Source organism: Trichosurus vulpecula, chromosome 5 (assembly GCF_011100635.1).
Source record: "Trichosurus vulpecula isolate mTriVul1 chromosome 5, mTriVul1.pri, whole genome shotgun sequence".
NCBI classification, from domain to species: Eukaryota; Metazoa; Chordata; class Mammalia; order Diprotodontia; family Phalangeridae; genus Trichosurus; species Trichosurus vulpecula.
The window spans coordinates 274260805-274278574 of NC_050577.1; the positions used below are offsets into that span (position 1 = coordinate 274260805).

At 45.4% G+C, this 17770-nt stretch overlaps 1 protein-coding gene across 3 annotated transcripts in view; it reads left to right on the plus strand.

Annotated features, from left to right (window-relative positions):
- SLC11A2 (solute carrier family 11 member 2) overlaps positions 1 to 17770 on the plus strand; it is a 43989-nt gene that overhangs the window by 17976 nt on the left and 8243 nt on the right. For 2 of the 3 annotated variants that reach the window (XM_036759019.1, XM_036759020.1), the window contains exons 3-15: positions 74 to 222; positions 792 to 917; positions 1640 to 1759; positions 3907 to 4013; positions 4406 to 4476; positions 4620 to 4687; positions 5675 to 5830; positions 8230 to 8388; positions 9951 to 10037; positions 10431 to 10550; positions 10707 to 10856; positions 12432 to 12505; positions 16972 to 17125. In XM_036759019.1, the coding sequence (XP_036614914.1) occupies positions 74 to 222; positions 792 to 917; positions 1640 to 1759; positions 3907 to 4013; positions 4406 to 4476; positions 4620 to 4687; positions 5675 to 5830; positions 8230 to 8388; positions 9951 to 10037; positions 10431 to 10550; positions 10707 to 10856; positions 12432 to 12505; positions 16972 to 17125 (1541 nt within the window). The remainder of the gene's footprint in view (positions 1 to 73; positions 223 to 791; positions 918 to 1639; positions 1760 to 3906; positions 4014 to 4405; positions 4477 to 4619; positions 4688 to 5674; positions 5831 to 8229; positions 8389 to 9950; positions 10038 to 10430; positions 10551 to 10706; positions 10857 to 12431; positions 12506 to 16971; positions 17126 to 17770) is intronic. The other variant, XM_036759021.1, reaches the window with a different exon arrangement.

Below are 17770 nucleotides of genomic sequence, written 5' to 3' on the forward strand. Positions count from 1 at the left end.
TCTTGGTGGTGGAGGTGGGGCTTGTTGGGAATTTCTCCCCAAACTGATTCTTTCCATTTTTACATGTCTTTAGAAGATGGTTCTGGAGACCACGGGGACACTGCCAGCCTGGGCGCTGTTAACACCGTCTACAGTAGTCATTTCCCTTCACAGACCTCTGCATCTCAGGATGACCCCTTCACCACCTACTTTGATGAGAAGATCCCCATTCCCGAGGAGGAGGTTAGTAGAGAGGACACAGAGGGAAGATCCAAGAGCTTAGGTGTCCTTTGGAATCCCTTGGGAGTCAGTCAGCTCTCAGCACCTAGCCTTGGGTCCCCTGTAGGGTCAGCTCTTACCACTCCTGCCCAGTGAAATCCAAAGGTTCTGAACTTTGGCAAACAGTCTCTAAAGACTGGACTTTGGCTGTTAGGATTCTGCTGTGGGTGACCTGGCCGAGAGGGAGAGGGGAGCTAGGTTGCTCTCTTCTGTGGGCGTGTTTTTTTTTCTGTCTCAAAAACAAAAGCTGTTTTCTTTCTTGTGGTGGCTTCTTCAGGGCTGTTTGGATTTTACTTGGGTGTTGTTGGTCTAGTTACAGGTTAACGGTGATCAGAGTGATGAGGGTATTCTGGGCATGGGTGTGACCTACACATCCCAAAGGGAGGTGCTGCTGCAGTGGCCAGGGGAGGACCCACCCAAGACCCTTCACTTTTGTTACAGTTAACAGTCCTTAGGCCTCTTCTGGAATAATGATTTTGCAGTTTTCAATTTGGAGCAAAGCTCAATTTGTCCTCATCTTGTTTCTTGTGTAGTATTCTTGTTTTAGCTTCCGCAAACTCTGGGCGTTTACAGGGCCTGGCTTCCTCATGAGCATCGCTTATCTGGATCCAGGGAACATAGAATCCGACTTACAGTCTGGGGCTGTGGCCCAGTTTAAGGTGAGTCTCTAGCCTTTCCCCTTTCTCTCTATATACACTATATTCTCTATATATACACACATACTTTCTGCTCATGATGTTTCGGGGTTGAGGGCTATTGGCATTCTTTAACCAGATACTAGAGAAGCAGCGTGAGGTACAGATACTGGCAAACTGGCCTCCACCTCAGGAAGCCCTGGGTTTGGGTTCTGTCTCTGACACGTGCTGGCCGTGAACCTCTCAATGGTCATCTCTCTAAGATTAGAAGTTTCAGAGAAGGTGCTGCCTACATTGGTGGGGGTAATTTCCTCATTTAGGAGTTCTTTGTACCAGTGAAATCTCAGGTGCAGTCCCTAATCCTAACCCTAGCCTGATGCTTTAGTGTTTCAGAATCCAGAATTTTAGGGGAGCCTGAAAAAATCTGTTACTTTGAAATGCAAAACATTTTTCCTATCAGGTCTTTTATTTTACCTTTGTTCCTCTAAAAAAGGAAGGGGTTATGTTAGAGTTGGAAAAGCTGAAACACACAGAGTGACAGGGATTTGCTTAGCCTGTCCTGGCAGGTCAGGTGTAGACCAAGACTAGATAGAGCCTAGGTCTCCTGATTGTCTCCTCTGGGGTCCAAGTTTGAATGTATCGCTCCTACCCCAAGATTTCCAAGGAAGCTTTGTGCCTGAAAGGAAGGTCTTTTGCACTTGCCTAATGACTGTGTCCTCTATACTGGGGGAATTCATTTTTCCTAGTTGCTCTGGGTTCTCCTCCTGGCCACCATCGTGGGGCTCCTGTTGCAGCGCCTGGCAGCCAGACTGGGTGTGGTCACGGGCCTACATCTTGCTGAAGTGTGTAACCGGCAGTATCCTAAGGTCAGTGACTCCCTCTGGTGCCCCACGAGAACCAATGCCATGACTGACTGCCAAGCCACAGTTGTTCCTCCCCTCCTTTAGAATCTTGAGGCTCATTCCAGGAACATCCCCCATGCCGACTGTATTCTGGTCCATTCATTCCTGCCAAGGTCCTTTTCATCCCTGTTGTCTGTGGTTTGTTACATTTTCTCTTAAATGGACCTGTGATCTCATTGATTCAGGAGTTCTCTTTTTTAAATTTTATTTTTAATTTTTGGAATTAAAAAAAGCATCTCTGTAACACAGAACAATAAAAAAGATGATTGCATATGAAACTGCAGATCTATTAGGCACAACTTGCTATTCCTTTCAAATGGGCAACAAAATTACCATGTAAATTTCTTTTTTTCTTCCTTTCCTCCCCCCCCGCCCCCACCCTAGAGATGACTACCATTATACTCAAGTAGGTATATATATGTGTAAAATTATTTTATGCATACTTCTGTTTATCAGTTCTTTCTCTGGATGCAGATAACATCTTCAAATGTCCTTTTGTGGTTAATGTGGGTATTTATAATAGTCAAAATAACTTATTCACTCAAAGTCTAAGAAGATTTCTCTTAATGAATAATAATAGCTAACATTCATATAGTACTTCATAGTTTACAAAGGTGAACTCTTTGGATTGTCTTAATCGCTTCTATCCTTGTGATATAGAGGGTGCAAATACTGTTATCTTTACTTTACTGAAGAGGAAACATGAAGAAGTCATACCTCTGTTAAACCCCAAAGCTAGGACCTCAGACCCATGTCTTATCCCGGCCTGCCATGGCCTAACCACCCACCATCACACCGGGAGGCTTGCAGAGCAATAGCTGGGTGTGTTTTTTTCTCTTCTCCAAAGCCCCAGTACAGAGATGACCCTCAGTATTTGCTTCACCTTTGTAATGCTGAGTGGTGTGCTCACCTCTTCTCCACAGACTACCCCTGCACTTTCTGGGGCCCCACTTTCCTGGCCCCTCAACAGGGCCTCACACTTTCCTTCTTTCCTTCCTTCCTTTAAATACCTACTTTCTCCTTGTATTTCTGGGATGTGGAAGAAGAAACGTCTTTTTTTTTTTGGAATCTTTTTTTTGGGGGGGGGGGGGAAGGCAGGGCAATTGGGCTTAAGTGACTTGCCCAAGGTCACATAGCTGGTAAGTGTGTCAAGTGTCTTGAGGCCATATTTGAACTCAGGTCTTCCTGACTCCAGGGCTGGTGTTCTGTTCACTGTGCCAGCTGCACAGTAATGTCCATGAGCATAGAGATCTTGTTTTACCTCAGCATTGTGCTGGTAACTAGCACAGTGCTTTTGTGTATGGTAGGCACTTAAATATCTGTCGAATGACTAAAGCATTGGCATTTTCAAGCAGTAGATACAGTTGGAAGATGTCTTTCCTTTCTTCTGTCTTTGTTTTGTCCCCTGTGAGCTAGTCTGTCCTAACAGTCAGATCTTGGTTCTTGCCTTAGCCTGACTCACCTGACTGTTTCCTTAGTCTGAGGCTGCTCCTCTCGTGTGCCCATGGGCCTCTGTTACATTGACTGTCCTTCAGGTTTTTCCACATTTAGGTGTGTTCAGCTTCCAAATTAGACCTTTCCTTTACCGCCCTTCTACCCGTTTTGACTATTTGTGCACATAGTAGGTGCTTAATACATTTTCATTTTCATCAGTTAAATATTAATCCCTCAGACTTTCAGGATATTTTCAGTTGGGCAGGACAGACCCCTGCCTTTCCTAAAGGGTGCCATTGAATGGAATGAGAATGAGCAGCTTCCCCATTACACCCCCACCCCCATCTCCTTGTCCCCTGATACCACAAGGAAGGAAGCATGTTTGCTTCTCTGTAGCTGAGTCTGATTAAGAGAGGTCTGAGGGTGGGACAGTGGAGCAAGGATGTGGTACTTGGCTACATGTAGCTGAGTAATTTGTCTCTTTGCTTATGGGCCTGTGCTAAGATACAGGGTATACCAAAAGTCTTAGTGTAGCTTTTAAGCTTAATAGGTTCAAAGTGCACTGAGGTTTTGGGGATAAACTATGTATATTTGCAAAAATTCCAGCACCTCCAAGGAAGTGTTCTCTGAAATGTTAGCTTAATTTTGAACTTGGTTTCTCCACTGTTTGTGTTAAGGTCCCCCGAATTATTCTGTGGCTGATGGTGGAGCTGGCCATCATAGGCTCCGATATGCAAGAAGTCATAGGATCAGCTATTGCCATCAATCTCCTGTCTTCTGGGAAGTGAGTTTTTTTTTCCCTAGAAACTTCGCATCATCCCCAATATTCCCAGCCCTTCACTGAGCCTCCCTGGGTGAAGAAAGCATGTGATACAAATTGAGTCCCATGGGGAAGTGTGACTGAGAACCTCTTACCAGTGAAATAGTTGTGAGCAGGGCCAGGGTAGCCGTTGAGTGAGTGGAAGAGGGCTTTTGATCCTCTCCTTGTAGTGGCATCTCCTGTGAAGGGAGGCTGTTGGCTTCTTTTGTAAATAGGCACTGTGCTCTTCACACTGTCGGAAGCCTTGGCCACCTGCCACCTCCAGAATTTGGCCTACCTGGGATTTGGGGAGGTGAGCTTTTCCACCCTCCTGTTCTCTTCCCTCCCCTCATCTTCATTTCTGATCTCTGGCCTAGGGTTCCTCTGTGGGGTGGAGTTCTCATTACCATAGCAGATACCTTCGTATTTCTTTTTCTGGACAAATATGGTAAGGAGGAGTTACTGGTAGAGGTGGGGGAGGAGGGGGGAGGGATGGTGCTGGGAGGAAACAGTATTGGAGAAAAGGTCATTTTTGCCTTAGAAGCAGTATGTCTCATTAAGGAAACCGTCTTTCCTTGTTTCTTTTCTTAGGTTTACGGAAACTGGAAGCATTCTTTGGCTTGCTCATCACCATCATGGCCTTTACATTTGGATATGAAGTAAGTTTCACAGATTGCTTATTAGCTTTTAAAAGCCAGTTACTTTATAGAAACAGGAAGTAAGCCTTAGATAACTCAGTACCACACATGGATAACAAAAGCCATTTTGTACCTACGTAAGTCCTGAATAGACAAGGTCAGTCACAGAGATTTTCTGCACCCAAGCCACACCATCCCTGACGTGTGTGCCTTCCCACATCTGTCAGGAGCCTGGACTAGAGCACACTTCCTGCAGATGTTCCAGATCCCTTAGAACTAACCTGCTTTGGGTTTACCTTGCAAAACTAGGGCTGCTTTGGCACTGCACTGCTACTTGCAGAAGGGCAGCTGCCAGGGTCTGATAGCAGGCTAGCAGAATTCAGACCTTTAGCTTTCTGGGTGAAACTTGTCATTCACAGAATGGGCCCCAGATTTATATTGTAAGAGTAGGGAGGCTCCATCACTTTTGTGCCACACTTAAGACTCATGGAGCTTTAGAGGGCATTGTTGGAATGGGGTGGCCAGGGAAAGGACGGATATGTTGGGAAAAACAAAATGGCTCCTTCCTTCTGAATCCTTGTTACAAATTGATTTTGGTTGGTTGGCCTGGGTGAACTTGACTTTTTAGTTGTAGTTAGTTCTCAATTACATGTGGACACCTCAGATTTCCAACCCAGAGTAAATGTTGAAGGAATTGTTTGAGTCAGATTTAAATTATTTTTTTGGATTTTTCATTCTTTTTGCCTCCATTCATAATCCCTGTGAGGCTGACAAGATTAAGGTCCTGTCTCCCACCCCTGTGCTCCTTCAGGATGGTAGCCAGTGTCAGGGGCTGAAGGTCTGCTAGGCCTGCTGCCCTGAGGAGCAGAACATCATCACAGCGGGGTAGTCAGGAGTAGTGGGGACTGTAAGTTCCATTATAGCCCAGGACTGGGGTACCTGTTTCGTTATGGCGCCTGGTCCTGACCAAGGGGAGTAGACGCTAACCACTCTGATGTTGGTGTCCAGTATGTTACAGTGAAACCCAACCAGGCCCAGGTGCTGAGGGGCATGTTCGTGCCCTCTTGTTCAGACTGTCACACCGCACAGATTGAGCAGGGCGTGGGCATTGTGGGTGCTGTTATCATGCCGCACAACATGTATCTGCACTCTGCACTGGTCAAGGTAAGTGTATCCTGATCCTGAGTGTCCTGCGACTCATTTTGTGAGTCCTTTCCCTCTGGTAACAAGTGAAACAAATTTAAACCAAATTACCCATTTCCTCTTAAAGGATCAACCTTGGAAGTTTTGAAAGAGCAGGGTATCCTTTATGTACTGGAGGTTTGTTTTACACGATTAAACCTTGCTCCATTGCACCAATTAATAGGATTAGAGGTTTCCAGGCCCTCAAGGAAACTGAAATTCAAGGACTTTGCAAAAAGGCTGAGTGCACACTGAGCTGGTTTTCTCTTTATCTCCTGAGTCTGAGTGGCCCCAGGGGAAAAGATGATCATATGTCCCTCATATGTCTCTTCATGCCCAGCACCAGTCCAGAGTGCCTACCATCCTCCCAAGAACAAGGTCACTAACCTATTTCCTAGTCCTCTTTTGCCTCTGTACCCTCTAGCAAAATCAGGTGAAGGTTCTGGGTACCCTTGTTAACAGGCCAGGAAAATGTTTCCTCCTCTTGGAGGTGAGGACAGGTTTGGTGGAGCGGTAGGGAGGAGGGATATGGGAGATTTTAAGTGAGAAGCCAGGAGTCAGGTTCTAGTAGAAAAGAAAGTGAGCTGGGCTGCCTATTGGCTGTTCCAAAGAGTGGAACAGAGAAGGCTTCTTTTCTACAGCAACAACTACCTTTCTAGGTCCTCAAGGCCTTACGTTTCCGTAGCGGCTGGAAAGCAGAGAACTGTATCATTATAAAAATTAAAAATGAGACAGGAATGTCACCATAATAATTCTACTAAAGTTTTTTTTTTCCTCAGAATGGTATTTATTTCAATTCTTCACTGTTGAGGTACAGTAGATAGAGTGCTGGGCCTGAAGGTAGGATGACCTGAGTTCAGATCCAGCCTCTGACACTTGCTAATTGTATGACCCTGGGCAAGTCACTTAACTTCTGTCAGCCTCACTTTCCTTAACTGTAAAATGGGGATAGTTACAGCACCTGCCTCTCAGGGTTGTTGTGAGGATTAAATGAGCTCATATTGTAAAGTGCATAGCACCATGGCTGGCATGTAGCAGGAGCTGTAGGAATGCAGATATCTTCCTCCTCTTCTGTAGATTGAAGGGCAGGTCCTTTGAATTTACAGAGCAGTGGAGTGACTTGTCTGTCTTTCTCTCCTTACTTCCTTTTTCTTTCCTTCTCTCTTCCTTCTGTCAGAGGAGAGTCATTCTGACTTTATTGGTCGATTTAGCTCAGAAATGTCAAACTCAAATAGGAATGCTGAATATTAAACTAGAAAACTTCAAATTTAACACTGTGTTTATTATATTTTTATTTTGTTAGACATTTCCCAGTTACATTTTAATATGGTTTGTGGCTGCCTGGGTCTTTATAAGCCTGACAAGGGCATTTAAAACCCTTCACAGACTCGCTTCTTTCTGGGCTTGTTACACATTCTCATTTTCACACACCCATTGGAGTTTAGATATCTTGTTCATTTGTGCTATAGCACAGTGTCCTGTCTCTCATTTCTGGGCCTGGAATGCTCTCCCTCCTCCCTCCGCCCCGCCCCGGAGAATCCCCAGCTGCTTTCAGAGCTTAGCTCAGGTGCCCCTGTCTGCTGGAGGCCTCCCCTGATCTTCCACCTCCCCTAGTTTCTAGTACAGGCAGTTCTTAACCTTTTGTGTCACTGACTCCTTTGATGGTTTGGTGGAACCTATGGACCCCTTCTTGGAAGAATGATTTTAAATGCAGAAAGTAAAATATATAAGCTTACAAAGGAAACCAGTTACATAGACACTGATGTAGAGAGAGTTAGACCTGCTATCAGAAAGACCTGAGTTCATGTTTGGCCTCAGTTTGGCTATCATTGGCTGTGTGACTCTGGACAAGTTACTTGACCTCTCTGTTTCCTCATCTATAAAATGAGGGCTGATAATAGTACCTGCCTCACTCGGTTATTGAGGGGGTCAAAGGAGCACTCTGCCCTATAGAAATGATAGCTAGAAACATTACATTGAAATACAGTTATCAAAGTATTTTTTAAAGTTCATGGACCCCAGGTTAAGAAGCCGCCTTCTGGTGCCTTCTCCACTGATAATTACGTCTTATTTACTTGACATATTTAAAAATATATACATGTTTTATCTATACTTATTTGGATACGTGGTTTCTCTCGTGATAACACGGAACCAGGACAGGAACTATCTGTTCATTTTTGTCTCTGTATCCCTAGTGCCCAGCACATAGTAGGTGCTTAATAGCTGCTTGTTCGTTGTTGGATATGTTGCTATTCATCTGATAAATGAGAAACAGCCTCAGGTCATTCATCTGCTGTATCACCAGGCCCCTCTTTTAGCCTGCTGGTCACTGAAGGCTCTTCCACTGACCGAGCTCATGGCCACCTGTCTGTCCTCTCTAGTCCAGGCAGGTGAACAGGACCAGCAAGCGGGAGATTCGAGAAGCCAACAAGTACTTCTTCATCGAGTCCTGCATCGCTCTTTTCGTCTCCTTCGTCATCAACGTCTTTGTCGTCTCAGTCTTTGCCGAGGCCTTTTATAACCAAACCAACAAGGAAGTGGTGAGTGCCTGTGGGCCACAGGGGTAACTGGCCAAGTGCTGAGGGAGGCCTTGGACCAAGGGGAAAGGGCAAAGGTGCCTTGATCATGTGGAACAGAGGCCAGGCCCAGCCTCCAGAACTCAATTCTGAGGTTTTTAGAGACCAGTCCCTGGGCCCTGTTTCTGTTGATCATGCCCCCCTCTTCTCAAACTCAGAATTTCCGGGTCATCTTTGACTTTTCCCTCACCTCCCCTCTCCTCCAGGCAGTTGCCAAGGCCATTTGATCTCCAGTTTATGTCTGGCATCTGTCCCCTTATCTCCACTGTCCTAGCTTAGATCTTTTCCCTCTTACTTGGATTATTTTCCTTAACCTTCAGAGTCTCCTTTCTCATACCCATTCTTCACACAGATATCAAAATAATCTTCCAAATGCACAATTCTGAGCATGTTAACACCTCCTTTCTCCTAGCCCCACCTCCAACCTGTAGTGATTCCACTTTGGAAATCCTATAAAACAGGAGTCTCTAAGCCTGTCATTGAAAGCCCTCCATAGCTTGCTTTCCAGTCTTCTCACACCCTGTCCCTTGCCTGCAACATACTCCACATCTCTACCTTTTGAAATCCTTTTCCTCCTTAAAGGATCCACCCAGTTAAAAGTGAGCACTCTGTCTGACTCTCCTTTGCTCTTACAGCATTTTACCCTGTATCCATTGCATAGATGTTTTATTCCACCTGTAGAAGTGACCTTCTTAAATAAGACCATGTTGTTTCCATCAGTCTGTCCTCAGTTCTAGCACAGCTCATTTATCACATGTAGCCAGGCATTTATTGAAGTCTGTCCAAAGGGAATATATGGGCGGAAGATAGGCAAATACTAATGTTGAGAATAAAGTTGGTGGCAGCGTTGAAGGTGATGAGTGGCCACCCCTAGGGTCTCAATGTTTGACCCTTGGATTTCAAGTAGTAACCAAAGATTTTGGCTCAGGGCTATAGTTTTGGTTTAACTGGCATACTTGGGATTTGGTACTGTAATTATAGGACAAGACTTTTGGGCTAGAGGGTGTTCTGACCCACAGAGAAGTTGGGAGCTCAAAGCACATTTTTGAGACTCTGAATACAAAGCTGAAGGCTATTTTTTGATACCTGAAAGGTCTGCTGTCTTGCCAAGAAGAAAATTAAGGGAGACATTTATTTTAGTAGATAGGATCTGAAGTGCTGACGGACACAGAGGAGAAGGAGTGGTATGGGGATCCTTAACAAAAACAATTTTGGAGGCCTGGGACTTTTTTTTTTTTGTTGAAGATGGACCTGGGTCAGTTTATTGGACATTGACATTCAGTAAATATTTTTTGATGATGCTCCTCCCAACTTGGAGGAGCAAGGCCATCATTGGAAGGGACATACAGTGACCTGGCTGCTGATCCAGGCTTAGTTGCCAATCTTTGTCCAAGCAGATCCTTTTATTACCTGCATTATCTGTAATAACCTTGGTGCAGCCTACAGTAGGGGTCTTCCCTTTCAGCCCTGCTTCTCTCTTTTCACCTCTGAAAAGAAAATGTGCTCTCTTATCTTTTGGATTCCAGCGTGAAATCTGCGTCAATAATAGCAGCCCTCACAGTGACCTCTTCCCTCAGAACGACACCGTGTTGTCCGTGGACCTCTATAAGGGGGTGAGTATCTGCGTAAGGTCTTTCTGTATGGGCCTCTTTAGGAGCCTATGCCCTTGGCCAAAGTGCACTTCTGGAGTTCCAGAGTACAGGTGTCAGACAGGCTTCTGATTGTTTGGGGAGATTCAAGGAGCAGCTGATAAGTAAATGAAAAAAAGGGGCAGGTGGAAGGAACCATAAAATGAACTTTAGTTTTCAAATCAAAAGCTTGGGGAGAGGAAGGCTTCTTTGTTTAAATTTCTTTGAAAGTACCCAGCCTCAGACTTTGTGTGGGTGGGGTACATAGTGATGACCATACAGATAAGGGGAAACCAGGAAAAATGGTTCTTTTGTTGTTGTGGAAGTGGGCCATGGACTCAAGTACAACTGACTGTTTTGTGTTTTCCCTTTCTCCAGGGAGTGGTACTAGGATGTTACTTTGGGCCTGCAGCGCTCTACATCTGGGCAGTGGGCATCCTGGCTGCAGGACAGAGCTCTACCATGACAGGGACCTATTCTGGCCAGTTTGTCATGGAGGTATGTGCTATGCCTGCTGGATCAGGAGGGAGGGAGGTGAGGAAGGCAGAATAGACTCACAACTTTGACTTATTCTTCTCTCCTCCCCCAAATTCCCATCTGTTCCTGATGTAGCTATGAGGGGAGATCTTTAGCTTGGCCTGTTCTTCTCCCCAGGGATTCCTGAACCTAAGGTGGTCACGGTTTGCCCGGGTGATCTTGACACGTTCTATTGCTATCATTCCAACGCTGTTGGTCTCAGTCTTCCAGGATGTGGAGCATCTGACAGGGATGAATGACTTCCTGAATGTGCTGCAGAGCTTACAGGTGAGGAGGCAGCCGCAGGTGGCTTTGGCTTGTGCTTAGACTCCCCCAAGGCAGCACTATGGGCAAGGCACTTAGGGGAGAGCCACCCCTGGGTATAACTGGGACCCTGTCTGGGCTGTTGAGGGATGATTGAGGCAGAAGAGACCAGGTCCCTATATTGGCAGGCAGTTCTGCAACCGAAAAAGAATAAAGCCCCTCAGCTGGCTCTCTGCTTGTGTGTAGGCTTTCAGTCCTCTTGAGTGTCGCTCTCCTCTGGGCTTCAGTTTCTTCATCTCTTAAATGGACATGATGATACTTGTGTACGTGCTGCCGCATAGGGTTGTTTTAAAAATGTCTTGAGACCTTTTGTTTTTTACATCCTCTCCATCTCCTCCCCCAAAAGCCATTCCTTGTAACAGAGAAAAACAAAGATTAGCTTAGCAGATAATCAAAGCAGTCTGACTGTGTTCCACACTCCTACATCTCTGTGGGCTTGTTCAAGGAAAATAATCAAGTGTGACTATTAACATAGTCTGGAGGACAACCTGGCAGAAACATAGGAAAAAGCAATCGAACACGTAAAAAAATCAATGTGTAATTTTTTTTAGTAGAGATGACCTTACTAACCAATATTTATTGAGCATTTGCTGTGTGCTTAATGGGGACTGGCATAGTAAATATGAATAAGGACACTGGGGCTCAAAAGAGCTGCCGACCTTGCCTCATCTTTTGTGACAGATATGCTCTCCTAAGGGGAGGATGTTGCATACCTCCTGTCAGACACAATCTCTGTTTTGTTCATTATTTTTCTTTGTCTTCTTCTCCAGGGGCTCCTTCTTCCCTCTGGGATCAGTACAGTCTCTTGTTTGGCTTTTAGGGCCAGCCCCTCACACTCCCAACTCCCACCTGCTTCTCTAGGCTTGTTGCCCATCTCTGTCCCTTACTCCATGCTGGCTATTACTGGTCCCCAGCCTTCTCTTTGCTCCTGAGGGCTTGGATTTCTTCTCCCAACTCCCCTGAGTTTCCCAGCTTCCCATAAGTGCTGCTGCCTACAGGAGACTTAGCCTGCTCCTTCCAATTGCTCACATCCTTCTGGTAAAATTATTTTGTATGAAGTTTTCTTTGGACATGTTATAGCCCGCACCTATTTTCCTTGTGGGCAGACTGTTTTGTTTTCAGCTCTAACGCAATGTTTGGCACATAGTAGGCAATTAATAAATTTTCTTCTTGAATTAAAGGGAATGTTCATTCTGCAAAGGGGTGGTGTGGAGGTGGGGATGTAAAGACAGTGTAAAGACAAGGTGTGTGTTAGTAAAATCTATTTCTTTAGAAGATCAGTGTTAAGCTAATGGTGGTCATGCAGAGCTGTACACATACATACGTTCTGGCAGTGCTGGGGAGTGGAGCAAGGATGTATGTCAGAGCACTAGGAGTGATTAGTGTTAAGTGGTGGTAATTGGGCAAGACTTGGAGGAGTGGAAAGGGAGCCAGGGATGATTTGAGCGTGCTACCCATCTACCAGTGCCTGCTGCTTCAGTCTCTCTGGAGTGATTCAGACCTTGGAGGCCCCTCTCTCATGAGAGTTCTCTCTTACAGCTTCCCTTCGCCCTCATCCCGGTCCTCACATTTACCAGTTTGCGTCCAGTGATGAATGACTTTGCCAATGCACTGTGAGTATGCCATAGATATTTCCCTCTGGCTCCCTATCAGAAGTACCAGTATCCTTGGGGAGGAATCCTTCTGGGGACCGTTTTTTTGTGGGGGAGGGGAGACCCACCATTTAAAATGTAGAGAATATTTTTCTCCCTGGGCCCTGATTGTAGTGGCCCTGACTCAGTGATGATGTGGAGAAATTTAATTCAAAGACCACCTATGTGCAGAACAGAGCACTGTACTGGGTGCTGGGGGGAAAAGATAGAAATAACTCAGATCTTGTTCTCAAGGAGTTTACATGTATGCTGGGGTGTGGGTGGGGGTAAGAGATACCTCCACAGGTGATTAGGATACAAGGGAAAAAAGTTCTGTGTTCAAACAAGATGGCCAGGCATAGGACTATTTGAGGAAGTTTGAGAAGGAAAATTGCTTTCAGTTGGAAAGTTCAGGGGAAGCTTCATGCAGGAGGAGGGGACTTTATTTGCACTTTGAAGAAAAGGAGTGACTTCAACATGCAGTGTTGGGGCTGGGGTCATCCATTCCCAGCACAAAGAATGGCTTGGATCAAGGTGTAGAAGCTTGAGGAAATAGGACAAGATGGGGCTCCAGAGGGTAGAGTCTGGCCTGACTGGAATAGAAAATATGTGAAAGACTAGGAGTGGAGCCGGAGATGGGGAGCTAGGGCAGAACCACTTTTTTTACTTGCTTCAGTTGGTGGAAGGAGCCACAGAACTCTTTTTTATAGTAGAAGAATTACATGATTAGTGGTACATTGGGAACATCAGGGGGGAGCCACATCTGATGGATCTAGAGCAGAGCTCTCCAAAATGCAGTGTGACTTATGCAGCCTGCCTACAAGCATAGAAAGAAATTTACATAAATGCATTAGTAAACAAAGCTGAGCTACTGCAGAGCTCTCACTAAAATGGCAGAACAAAACATATTGTCTGTTGTTTGAATAAAAATCTAAGGTTGGACAGCCCTGATCTAGAGGGTGAATTAAAGGTAGGAGAGTCAGGAGGGCATCTGTTTAGACAATCTAGTTGAGAAGAGATGAGTGCTAGAACTGGAATGGCTGCAATGGGAGTGGAAAGGTAGAATGGAGGAAAAAAATCCAAAAGGTACTGTGAGGGTGGAATTGAGAGCTTGGTAATCGGTTGGATGATGGGGGTGTGAAGAGGCTATCACGCTGGGTGACTGGGAGGGGCAAGTTTGGGGGAGTAGGATAAGTTCATTTTTTGGATATGTTGAGTTTGAGGAGCTTGTCAGAATACCCAGGTGTAGTCAACAGTTGAAAACATGGGGCTGGAGCTCTGGTAATAGGGAACAGACATAAAATTGGAAGTCGCCTTCACAGCAGTGAAATTGAAGCTTTGAGGAGAAGATGAGATTTATTAAAGGAGACTGGAACAAAAAGAGGACACAACTGGGGAATACTACTCTTTCTTTAAGGAGGTTATGGAACCAACAAAAGAGTCAAAGCGGTCAGAAGGAAACCGTGAGAATTCTCTGCCATGGAAGCCAGGAGTTGGGAGGATCAGGAAGGTGGTGATGATCAAGAGTTCCCAACAAAGAAGATGGGGACAGGAAGAAGGTCATTTATTAGATTCAGTGATGAGGAAGTCATTAGCAATCATGGAAAAGAAAATTGACTTGGGAGGATGGGGTCCTGACAAAAGAGCCTTTGCAGTCTCTGCCCAGGAACCCTTAAACTCGCTCATTCTCTCTCTGCCTTTCCCCAACAGAAATCTGTCTTGGTCTAAAGGGCTTCTTGCTCACCTCAGTGCTAGGAGTCAAGAATCCTCCTGGCTCTGCATTCAGAGGCTGTAGCAATGGGAGGAAAGCTCCTTTTTGTTTTAGTCCTGTTGGCTTTGAAGCACTTAAGTCTCCATGGGAAGCCTGTGCCAGGGTATAATGAAGAGCTTTGCTACATTTTCAGAGTAAAATGACACAATCACAGAATTGGAGCTTGAGAAGGGGCCTTGGGCCAATCTAGTCTAATGCATTTGTAAAAGGACCTCCCTCTCCCTTTAGCCCCATAACAAGAGATTGTCTGGCTTCTTCGAGAAGACACTGTCCCCTCCCATTCCATTTTTGGACAGCTCCAGTTAGGAAGTTTTCCTTGACGTCAAGCCTACACTGGCCTCATTGCATCTTCCACACATTGTTCCTAGTTCTATTTCAGGTACTTGAAAAGAGTTCTCCTGCCCCTCCTCTTTTCTGCACACTATGCATGCCCATTTTCTTCAGTTATTGCTTCCATTAAACTCTGTGACTGCTTTGCAGGCATCAGGCTTTCTCATTTATGAGAGCAGACTCACAGAATGTTGGAGCTGGGAAGGTCCCTAGACAGCATCAGATTCAGTGGAGGAAACCAAGAGGGGAAGGGACCTGTCCAGTGAGTTAGTGGCAGAGAGAGCCAGGCTGGCAACTAGATTTCTGACTCCCAAGTCCAGTGCTTTTTCTGCCATAGCTGCCCATTGATTGAACCCCAGGATTTGGTTACCATGGCTTCTTTCTGGTTTTATTATCATTTCTTTCCCAACCCGAGGAGCCTCAGCACAGGCTTGGCCAGTGGGAAGGGTCCTTCTTTGCTCCCTGAAAAGAGCACACAGCCCATGTTTAGGTTTCTTAAGAATTCTGCTGCACTCCAGGGAAGTGTGCAAAAGTGTACAATGTCAAAGGAGGAAAGGACGAAATTGATGCAGTTTTTCAGGACTCCTAGTTCTCCATCTACGCCTTCCAGGAATTAGGCCATGCTCTTTCATCATTCTCTTTCATCAGCCTAGAGCTCCATCTGGCCTAAGATTGCAGATTTGTTCTTGAATTGTCTGCAATGGAATTAGTTTGGTGAAAGTTTGATGTCTTAGTCCTTCTAGAGGCTGGTCCCCGTTTCTGTGCCTTCATAGATAATCTCTTCCTTCCTGCCTCTAGTTTGACCCATGCTTGCCCGTTGGGTATAAAGGACCTCTCAGGCCAGTGGTGGAATGAGTACCCTGAGGTCACTTGGAGTAGGTATTGTCTGAGAGAGGCCTGGGGAAGAAGGGAGCCTGGGCTCTTGGGGGAAAGGCACTAGGTGAACACCTTCAGCTTGTTCTACAGAGTAGTGGTCAATTACTGGATGATTTGAAGGAACAGAGAGTGATGCCCCAAAAGGTGAGGTGACGAACCCAGACTAGGATGTGATCTCCAATAGCCAAAGGGCTATCAGGTGGAAGGGATGCGTTTCTCAGCTCAAGAGGTCTCTCAGTCTATCCATAGGAGAGTGGAGAATTGTACTGAGAGTCTCAGCACTCTTACTGTAGTTAGCTCTCTGTACTTGGTCATGGTGGAAGGTGATAGCATGAATTATTCAAACTTAGGCATCTGGACAAGCATCTGGTAAGTGTCTGCTGTGGGTCAGGCCCTGGCTCGGTGGGTGCCATGGGTGCAAAACAATTCCTGCCCTCAAGAAGCTTATATTTTACTGTACATATAGAGGTCTATAGAAAATGGATACAAGATAATGGGAAGGGAGTTGGGAAGACCAAAGCCTCATGGAGAATGTGGAGCGGAGCTGAGCTGAGTCTGGAGGGGGGACCAAAGGATTCTCAGAGGCAGAAGGAGGACGTGGAGTGTGCTGTTCTGGCTGGGCCCTAGCTTTGGTGGAGTAATATGTAGTAAAACTGGAAAGGTGAATTGGGACTGGGTCTTGAAGAGCTTTGTATTTGATCCCGGAGGTACTAGGGAACCACTGGAGTTTGCTAAGTGGGAGTGACAGGTCACACCTGAATTTAGGAAAATCACTTGGAGCTGTGTGGGGGATGGGCTGCAGTGTGAGACTTTGGGGCAGGGCGAGCAATTGGAATCCTGTTACAAGAGTCCAGAGCAAGGCCATTTTTATTTGGTTTTGTCATGTGAGGTCTTCATGCCAGAGGCACCTCTAATTCAGGCTTAGAACAGATTGAGTTAACGTTTCCTGACTGTGCCTTTGGATGGAGCGCTTGTATGGTGATTGGTTTGTTCAGGGTCATTCTGGGCAGTGAAAGGAAACTCATCCTAGACTAAATACCGAAAGTAATGTCCACCCAGATAATTTGGAGTTATAATTTAGACTTTTTTAGTTTAATCACATACTGCTGAGACTGGCACTTAGATATTGGAGAGTCTTTCCCCCACATACCACAATCTCTGGGTGATTTAGGACACATTAAGAATAATTACAACTTGTTTTGTAATTCCTGTCACCCTTTTATTCTCTACGATGAGCCCTCATCATCATCCACCACGCAGAGCAGCCAGTGGCCCTCCTCTCTCGCCATATCTAGTTTTGAATGTGAAAAATCTTTTCCCTGTCAAGCTTTCAGTGATTTTGTTGACCGTGAAATACTATGTAAATTTGATTTGTAATTAAAATGTTACCTCAGTTTTGGAAACTTGCAAATCATTGGCTAGGATGAGACAACCATTTCTTCAGTGATGTTTACCAACTCTTTTTTTGCAGGGGCTGGAGGATCGCAGGTGGGCTCCTCGTTCTTCTTATCTGTGGCATCAACATGTACTTTGTGGTTGTCTATGTTCAAGACCTGGCCAGCATGGCACTGTATGTGGTGGCTGCTATAATCTCTGTGGCCTATCTTTGTTTTGTGTTTTACCTGGTGAGTGATTTCTAAGGAGTGTTTGGGGAAGAGCCATAGATACCAGGGTCATGGAGGTTCTCATTGGGTGTTGGTGGATGTATCTGAAGTTTTATAACAGACAGAATGACACAGTGTTGCATATGTTGCTCAATCTCCCAATCCCTTAGCAAGATTTACAGGAAGCTGTTTGAAGATCAACCATCTGTAAAAAATATTTTTCTCTAAAATTTATCTTGGTTCCTAAGACCTGTCCCTTCCAGCCTCTCCCTTGTGGTTTTCTTTCTGGCTCCCATCAAAGACTAACAGCCCCGAAGGCACAAGAGCCCCAGAAAGTTTTATGGAAATCCATCCTATGGGTCACAAAGAAAAGCCACAGACAGGGTCTTCTGGACACTTTTCTTCAGGATTCAACCTTCTAGTCTATTATCTCCCCTGGTTTACCTGGAGTCTTGGCAGGAAGAGCACAGCCTCCCTGCCCATTCCCTTTGTCCCATAACGAATCCTCCAAGGCAAGGGTACTTTATCTGCGGCCATCCCTGGATAGAACTCAAGAGGCCCATGACCTTGGAATATCTTTATTTTCACTGACTTGTAATTGAAATTTAGCATTTTCTTCAATTATGAACATAAACAATATACATTATTCTAAGAAGGGTTCCATAG